The 9,789-nt window shown below is 45.0% G+C and overlaps 1 protein-coding gene across 1 annotated transcript in view; it reads right to left on the minus strand.

Annotated features, from left to right (window-relative positions):
- Positions 1–6,386: 6,386 nt before the first annotated feature.
- LOC107293454 (ataxin-7-like protein 3) overlaps positions 6,387–9,789 on the minus strand; it is a 61,953-nt gene continuing 58,550 nt past the window's right edge. The window contains exon 12 of the mRNA XM_015822606.1: positions 6,387–6,535. Within this exon, the coding sequence (XP_015678092.1) occupies positions 6,387–6,535 (149 nt within the window). The remainder of the gene's footprint in view (positions 6,536–9,789) is intronic.

Below are 9,789 nucleotides of genomic sequence, written 5' to 3' on the forward strand. Positions count from 1 at the left end.
CAAGTCTGTCCAGGTCCTCCTGTATCTTAAGCCTGTCTTCTGGAGTGTTGGCTATTCCTGCCAGCTTGGTGTCATCCGCAAATTTGATGAGTTCCCCATCTATCCCCTCGTCCAAATCATTGATGAAGATGTTGAAGAGCACTGGGCCCAGAACAGAGCCCTGGGGCACCCCACTACACACTTCCCTCCATGTAGATGCAGTTCCATTGAGGACCACACGCTGAGTACGGCCGGTCAGCCAGCTACGAATCCATCTGGTGGTGATGCTGTCTAACCCACATTTTTCTATCTTATCGAGTAGTAGGTTGTGATCTACTTTATCAAATGCCTTACTGAAGTCCAAGTAAATTATATCCACAGCATTCCTCTGATACACTAATTTTGTCACTTGGTCAAAGAATGTAATAAGGTTTGTCTGGCATGATCTGTTTTTGACAAACCCATGTTGGCTTTTAGTAATGACTTTGTTTGCCTCTAGGTGTTCGCTGATTCGTTGTTTATCTTTTCCAGAATCTTCCCAGGTATTGAGGTCAGGCTGATAGGTCTGTAATATCCTGCATCCATTTTTTTCCCTTTTTTGAAGATGAGAACTACATCAGCTCTTTTCCAGTCCTCTGGTAGTTCCCCAGTGCTCCAAGATCTTTGAAAAATATAGTTCAGTGGTTCTGAGATCACATCTGCCAGTTCCTTGAGAACCTTGGGGTGTAATCCCTCTGGTCCTGGTGATTTGAACTCGTCTAGGCTGGACAGGTGCTCACTTATCATTTTCTTGCCTATCTTAACTTGTGTTTTTATACTGTTTTTTATGGCACTATTTTTGATAGGTTGGTCTGTTTTTTCCCTTTCTGTAAAGACAGATGCAAAAAACGAGTTAAATAGTTCTGCTTTCTCCCTATGGCTAGTCACCTTCTTACCACTTTCCCCCACTAATGGACCAATCATTTCCTTCACTTTTTTCTTGTTTTTTACATGTTGAAAGAAGCTTTTTTTGTTATTTTTGACTTTGGTCGCAAGCCTTAGTTCATTTTGAGCCTTGGCTTTCCTCACTTCATCTTTGCAGGCTCGGGCTATTTGTTGATATTCTGATTTAGTTATGTGCCCTTCTTTCCACTTTCTATACTTGTCCTTTTTATCTTTCAATTTGTCAGAGAGTTCTTTATGCAGCCATGCTGGTTTCTTTTGAGAGCTGTTATTTTTCCTCTTTGTTGGTATTGAGGTAGACTGGGCTTCTATTATCTTGCTTTTCAAAATTTCCCAAGCTCCTTGCATTGTTTTCCCCTGGAGGATTCTCATCCATGGAATCTTTCCCAAGCCCTCTCTAAGTTTATTGAAATTAGCTCTCTTGAAGTCCAAGACTCTAGTTTGACTATGTTCTATTGCTTGTGCTTCCATAATGTTGAATTCCAATATTGCATGATCACTACCTCCCAAGTTTCCTGTGGCTTCAACACCTTCTATCATTTCATCTCTGTTAGTGAGAATTAGATCCAAAATGGCTAATCCCCTAGTTCCCTTCTCTACTTTTTGGGAGAAAAAGTTGTCTGCTAGGTTTGTCAGGAATCTGTTTGATCTTCCACTTGGTGCAGAGTTTGTCTTCCAGTTGATGTCAGGGTAATTAAAGTCCCCCATTACTATGACGATGTGCTTCCTACATACCTTAGTTAGCTGACTAGCAAAAAGTTCATCTATTTCCTCTCTTTGGTTGGGTGGCCTATAGTATACACCTATGGCGATGTCATTTTTTCTCCCTTTTATATTGACCCATATGCATTCAGGACAGTTTTCGTCTTTGTTGTGCTCTATTTCTGTGGAGATGTAGTTATTTCTTATATAGAGAGCAACTCCACCTCCTCTTTTATTTGGTCTGTTTCTTTTAAATAATTTAAATCCCTCTAGCTGTGTGTTCCATTTGTGGGTTTCATCCCACCATGTTTTTGTAATGGCAACAATATCATATCTGCCCTCATTGACCTGAATTTCTAGTTCACCCTGTTTGCTGTTCATACTCTGTGCATTGGTGTATAGACATTTGAGTCCTTTATGACTGACCCTGTGTTTACTTTCTACATAACCTGAGTGGTGCCTGAGTTCCCCTATTGTCTTACCACCTATTTGGTTAGTGCACTTTGTGTGGCACTCATAACAGGCTAATGTCTAGGTGTCTTATCAGATTGTGAGGCTGGAAACAGCTCAACTCAGTCATTTATAATTTTTTGTAAGTTTTTTTTAACAGCTGATTTGTCTCCTGTTTGACCACGGGTCATTCAAGCAACGGAAGCCAAGCATCTCACCTAGTCTATGCAAGTGAAACCCCCAGGGGAGAGGGTTTGCATAGCCCATGTGTGGAAGAACCTGTTTTCCTGCTGGTGGACACAACTGAGAGTTATAGCAACAGAATAGAAAATCCCTGATAACGTCAATATGGAACCTGAGTTGCAATACCAATAGATGGGTGGTGAGTGCTAATAGAACTCTGGCTCCCTGGAACTAATGACTCATGATTGTCTTTTGATTCAGTAGATTTTAATAGGAACTTGTGTGGAGAAACTACAGCCACTTTGCGAAGAGTTCTCCACACTACTGAAATCTATACAACAATGGACTTGGTTACACTTTTCCTGCTGATCATTACTGATGCTGAACAGACTGATCACCATTTCAGCTACAAGACTGCCATTGCTGCATTACCATATAACTGATTGACTTTGGCCTAGGACTGATGCTATATTAGCTTAATGGAACAGTGGGATGGTGAACATTTGGGTATTGATTTGTATGTATGTAATTGTATGCATTCATTTACTATGTGTATTTCTTGTTGATGTTCCATGTATTTGAAATCTATTTACAGGCTAATTACACCTTAGAAAACCCCCATCAAACGAACCTCCAGGAAATACTTGTGGATGACTGGGCGGAAGAGATTGTGAGGGTAGTAACTTGTGGGGATAATTGGCCTTGTATTTACATTTTCTTTCTACAAAAAGTTTTCTTGCTCCATAGCACAGAGGGACTGCATAGCATGGAACATGCTAAACAAGATCGCAAATATTACACCTAGGTCACCTATTGATTTTGAAGGCTATTTTTTTTAATGTCCTCTACCCTTGTTGTACATTTAGAGCTAGCAGATTTCTGAGTGTGTATACCAGCTATAGAGGGCATCCATTTTTGTTGCGAGTTCCTTAACTCTTCATGGCCTTGGTTATTTTTCTTGATACATCTTATTTAGTCACTAGCATGACTCAGGAAGATGTATACTTCTTGCGTATATTACATATTCCCTCCTAGGTTTGATATATGTAGTCAAATTTGGAGGATGGCTCAATGCACTAATTACAGTGGGATGTTTCAACAACAATTCAGCAATATGAATAAACTGAATCCACATTGTCAAAAGGTTGGACAACTGTATGGTACTGTTGCTCCTCCAGGTTATTTTTGGGTATGTGGAAAAGGATTTGAAATCCTACCAGGAAGTTGGAAAGGATCATGTACTCTTGCTCATTATGTGACTCCTATTTCTATGCATAAAACTGTACATTCTAAATATCTTTCTCCCTCTTTAAGGTATAAGCGATCTTGATCTGATGTGGGTGATTTCATAGCCCATATGGTTCTGCCAGGCTATCAATATGCACAGCAAATTAATACTGATCATTTTGTTCATAATCTGTCTATGCTTTTATAAGCAGGTCTGAATACTACTGGAAAAGCTATTATTGATCTTCAAGAAGAAATTGATTCTTTAGCATGAATTGTTACGGATAATGGAATTGTACTTGATAGCATGTTGGCCAAACAAGGTGGAGTCTGCATTGTGCTGAATCATTCCTGCTGCATGTATGTTAATAATTCTGGAATAATTGAAAAATATGTCCATAAAATTTACCATACTGCCAGTCTTACAGCTGATGCCAGACACTCTTGGGAGAAGATGGACTTTGGAAGTGTGAGACCTCCATGGGGAGCAGGGGACGCCCTGAAGTCTAATTCCCAGCCCACTCTAACACAGCCTGGCCAACTGTTGTTGAGTGTTTGTAAGTATTGAATGTGTGTATTGCCTAGTTGGGCACAATCTTTGACAGCAACTTGGATAGCCTAGTTGGGCAGTTGCTTATTGATTCTTTGTTTAGCCTAGTTGGGCAAAGTAATGTTGTTTAACCTAGTTGGGGAACTATGCTATTGTAACAAACTGTATAAGATAACAAGTAACATGTATTAGTCAACTATGATTGAGCACCTGCCTTGCTTTCTTTCTGAATAACACAAGAATAAAAGAACTATTATTAAACCTTATCTTGAGTGAGTTTGACTCATTCATTTTATAACAATTTTAACAGTGGAAAAGGTGGAGTTTCCATTTCCCACCTTTTCAGCAAAGATGTTTTTTAGTTGCTAGGAACAAAGAGAGGGAAGTGAAGCAAAAGAAAGTTGTCAGCTATCTCAATCCATGCAACAGCCTCAAGCAGTTATTAGCTCCTTAGATTCTCTGCTGCTATAGAATCTAGCTACAAACATGGTTGTATGGCTTCTGTACAGTTGTTGTACATATTGTAAAGGTTCAGGAAGGATGCAACAAAAAACAAAGAGGCAATACTCTCTAGAAGTAGTACTGCAAATTCAAGCATCTATGTACAAAATCATTAAGCCAATCATGCTTTATGGCAGGGGTGTCAAACTGCCGGCCCGCGGGCCAGATGCATCATGCCGAAACCGCGCCCACCCCATTGCCAGCAATGGAAAAAGAGTCACGATACGTCGCGACACGTCACGTGACGTTTCGAGTTTGACACCCCTGCTTTATGGCATTAGATTTAAAACTGCAGTTGTCTGTAAAAAGAATAAAACAGACCAGGAATGAAATGGAGGGAAAATATATTGTGGGGCTGGGGATGAGGGTGAAAACAGTAAAACTATTAATCTAAAAGGAGCATACATTCTTCCTCCTGGCCCATTATCCCTAAGTTTCTTGAGTTTGGTTCTAACACTCCAGCAGAGTTTAGATTCACTGACCAAATCATTCAGACCAAATAAATCATTTAAACATACTAAGAAGCTCAAATATTTTGGCCACCAAATGAGAAAAAAGGACTCATTGGAAAAGACCCTGATGTTGGGAAAGATTGAAGGCAAAAAGAGAAGGGGATGGCAAAGGATGAGATGGTTAGATAGTGTCAATGACTCAGTGGGCATGGGTTTGGGCAGACTCAGGAAGACAGTGGAGGATGGGGGGCCTGGTGTGCTGTGGTCCACGGGGTCACAAAGTGTCAGGTATGACTTAGTGACTGAACAACAACAAAAAATACTAAGTTGAAGAATTAATGATACCATAGCTGACAGGTCAGAGCACAGTCCTGGATTCAATAAGATATTAAACAGAGCTGTTTTAAAATTCAACAACTCAGATTTACAGCCAATTTTCAGGGATGTTTAAAGATGTGTGCTAACTCATAAAGCAATGCATTTCTTGGAGTATTGGCTCATCAAGATTGGATAAACAGAGATTTGTGTCCAAACACAAGTAAGGAAGCTAACTGTTTTCCCAGCTTCCTGACATCTATGTATCAGGAAGAATGCACGTCTGTTCTTAATACTGCTTTGTACAAGATTTTAGAGATGCAACTGGTAAAGCAGATAGTTACAGGAAAGGAAGCAATAGTGACAACAGTAGTAACATCTGCTGAAACCTCTCTGCCCCATCCCAGTGTGTTAGAACAACTGAGCAAGGCAAAAACCTCAGAGAGGAAGAGGTTGATCTACAATCTTGTGCCACTTCACCCAACAATAAAGAAGCCACTGGAGTAGACACTTAGAGAAAATGGTAGGCATAAATTGTTCTCCGTTCTGCCATACCCTTCCAAATCAACAAAAGGGCACAGGCAGGTTTACATACACAGATGCCTCCCAACCCTGCCTACTCAGTCTCTAGCATTGCTAAGCAAATATGATATCACCATACATATAGTCATGATTGAACAACCACTAACATCACAATAAATAGAAAAATTGAAATGGGAAGGAAGGACACCAATTCCTCCCTGATTGATGGGAGGTGTTCTCCACCTTTAAGGCCCCACCTCAAACCACCATCCCTTTCCCCCAGAAGCAGTGGGAGCCCACCGTCCCCAAAGCAGTCCTAGTCTTTCATTACACATTTGGTGGGCACAGGGCTATGCCATGTGTCTGTGGAAGGCTTGAGAGGAGGGCAGTGGACACATGCAGCCATCTCTCTTCACAGAATTAAAAGAATTAAAAGGTAATCCTTTTAAAAGATGTCTGCAAGGGACCACTTGAGAGAATACCAGTGAGCTCCTGTCCCCTGACCTGGGTCAGAAAGTAACCAGAACAGATCCTCCCCTTCCTCTTTTTCTCATCATAGTGTTTCAATTGATGTCATCATAGAGGCTGGGGGTAGGAGGGGCAAGTGGTTTAGGCTTCAGTTTCTTCTTATTGGAGCTCATTCCTGGAGCACCTCCAACCAGGCTCATGTGTGGTTTCTTCTTTTTGGTTTTTCGAGACTCGTTGTTTGTACCTGTGGTGGAGAGAAAAAGAATGCATGTGAACTATTGTGCCTGCCTGTTTTCAGTCCTGTTTTTCAAATGCTTCCTTGTCCTCCAATGACTATATGTCAGTTTTGCATGAACAGCAACTTATAATGCTTTGAAAAATGTCTCACTGCCCATTCCCAGGCTGAAAGAATGAATCACTTCCACTGAAAAGCACTGCCATGAAAGGATGAATTCTACATCTGCTGTTAAAACTGTGGTGGCCCATTTGTACATGCAAGTCATCAAGTGATGAGCATGCCTGGCGAATCATCCCAGTATTATAACTACAAATAATAATCAATACAGTCATAATACAGCACCTAGACATAAATATTACAGTGCAGCACAGCCACAGAAAATACAAATACTATGAGTCAGTACTTATAATACTTTTATCAAATAAGACTTTTCATTAAGGTGGTATCTACAGTGATAAAATGGATCTTGAGACTCTTTTGTAGTTCCTTTTGTCAATTTGATTTGCCACACTTCTACTTCCTCTAAGAGTAAGTTGCATACTCTTTTACATCACCTCTAGCTTATAACTTAGAAGCATTTGCCCACTGGGCTTCCGTCAACTTCTTAAGAAATGGAGCATTGATCAAAAATGTGTGGCTTCCAGATGTTGCAGAACAAGAACCCTCACAGGCTTCAGACAGCACAGCAACTGACAGAGGATGGTAGGTTAGCATTTTAGCAAAATCTTCAATGGCCAATAGCCATCTCACGTAGGGGCCTATTATTACTCCCAGGATTTTCTTTTCTTACTGTGCCTCTATGTCACGGGTGTCAAACTCGATTGTGTTACGTGATGTATTGTGACTTTTTTGCCTTTGCCATGCCGGGGTGGGCATGGTCTGCGCGTAATGCATCCAGCCTGCGGGCCGCCAGTTTGACACCCCTGCTCTATGTAGTATACTACACCCTATATCTGAAAGTACAGGGGAGCTGCTTTCACTGAGATAATCAGCAAAGAAGTCCCTATGTCCGTGGTGGTGAATTTATGGCATGCGTGCCGCAGGCGGCACACGGAGCCGTCTCTGCTGGCACGCAAGCCATTACTGGGCCGAGCTGCTCCCTCCTCCTCTCTGCGCATGCACAGCTTTCTGCAGAGCTGCGCATGCGCACTTTCCGCAGAGCTGCACATGCGCAGCTCTCCGCACATGCACAGTCTGGGAATAGGCGAGAGGCTATAAAGGGAGCAACTTTCGGTGGAAGCAGCATTTGCTGCAGACAGTGAGAGAGTGAGCACGAGTGGGAGCGGACAGTGAGCGAGTGAGCGAGCAAGCACGATGACAGCGGTAAGTTTCAGCGGCCGGCCACGCAGGGGAGGAGGAGGGGCGGCCGGCGGCGGGGTGCCTTGCCTTGCCTTGTTCGGTGACGGCAGCAAGCAGAGGGGTAATGGAGGCTGGGGGAGGGTGGGGCTGCCTCGCCTCGGCCTCGCCGGGCTATGGCGGCAGCGAAAGGCGTGGGGGGCGGCCTACCTGCGACAATGGCTTCCCTGCGTAGCCAAGCGCCAGCAGTCAGCCGTCCCTGAGCAGGAGCACCAGGTAAAGCCCCAGGCAGCACTGGGCTATGAGAGAGGCAGTGGGTGACCCTCTCCTCCACCTCGCCAGCCCCCGAGCAGCGGCAGCTGTGGCACTCTGAACATGCTCAGAAGCCCGCCGCTCCGGCTGCTTCTGCCCCCGGACAGCCCCAGCTGAGAGGAAGTGGCGGCGCCCTACAGGGCTGGAGCAGTTGGGGTTTGGGAAAGCAGCCCCGCGTGAAGCAAGGCAAGCTGCCGCCCGCAAGAGCCAAGCCGGGTGCCGTAACTCCCTGCCCGCCCCCACCTCGGGCTCCCTTCGCGGCCATCGGCCCACCGCTCCACACTGCCCATGACTGCCGGCAAAGTGCTGCCTCTCCTGCAACCTCCCCCGCGGCTGTGACACAGCCAAGTTTGCCGCCACCGGCACCGTCCCGTCCTCACCCAGCGCCAGGAAGGAGAAGACCCAATGGAGGACGGCGGCCGTTTGGAGGCGCCGCCAGAGGCAGGTGCAGTGGGGCGAACCACAACCACATGGCCAGCGTGACGAGGTCGGGCTCCTACAGATTGCCCGCCAAGCGCAGCTGCAGCTTATCACGGAGGGAGGAGGCCCTCCTCCTCCTCCGCAAGGCCCCACCCTGCCCGCCCGTAAGCGAGGCGCGGCTGCACTGCTGCGGGGGGAGGGGGCGCCTCCCCAACGGCGGCTCTGGGCTGGCTGGCCTTAGGCCAGTGATGGCGAACTTTTAGAGACGTGCTGGGGCGTTGGCGCGTGCCCACAGAGACGGCTCAGCGTGCCGCCTCTGGCACGCGTGCCATAGGTTCGCCACCACTGCCCTATATCATTTCAGACAAGTGGTTTTCCAGTCTCTTCTTAAAAACCTCGAGTGATGAAGCACCCACAATGTCTGAAGGCAAGCTGTTCCACTGGTTAATTTTCCTCACTGTTAGGAAGTTTCTCCTTAATTCCAGGTTGCTTCTCTCCTTGATTACTTTCCATCCATTGTAGGCATGTCAAACTGCCGGCCCACAGGCCGGATGCATCAAGCCAAAACCGCGCCCACCCCATTGCCGGCAATGGGAAAAATGTCACGATACGTCGCACGACGTTACGTGACATCGCGAGTTTGACATGCCTGATCCATTGTGTCTTGTCTTGCCTTCTGGTGCTTTGGAAAATAAATTGACCCCCTCCTCGTGGCAGCCTCACAAATACTGGAATACTGATATCATGTCCCCCCTAGTCCGTCGTCATCATCATCATCATCATCATCATCATCATCATCATCATCATCATCATAAAAAGGAAGGGACCTTGGAGGTCATCAAGTCCAACCCCCTGCTCAGGCAGGTAACCCTATACCGTTTCGGACAAATGGCTGTCCAGTTTCTTCTTAAAAACTTCCAGTGTTGGAGCATTCACAGCTTCTGGAGGCAGGTTGTTCTACTGGTTAATTGTTCTAACTGTCAGGAAGTTTCTCCTTAGTTCTAGGTTGCTTCTCTCTTTGGTTAGTTTCCATCCATTGCTTCTTGTCCTGCCTTCAGGCGCTTTGGAAAATAGCTTGACTCCCTCTTCTTTGTGGCAGCCCCTGAGATATTGGAACACTGCTATCATGTCCCCCCTCATCCTTCTCTTCATTAAACTAGACATACCCAATTCCAGCAACCGTTCCTTATATGTTTTAGCCTCCAGTCCCCTAATCATCTTTGTTGCTCTTC

This window comes from Protobothrops mucrosquamatus, unplaced genomic scaffold (genome assembly GCF_001527695.2).
Source record: "Protobothrops mucrosquamatus isolate PMUCROS unplaced genomic scaffold, P.Mucros_1.0 scaffold1623, whole genome shotgun sequence".
Classification (NCBI taxonomy): domain Eukaryota; kingdom Metazoa; phylum Chordata; class Lepidosauria; order Squamata; family Viperidae; genus Protobothrops; species Protobothrops mucrosquamatus.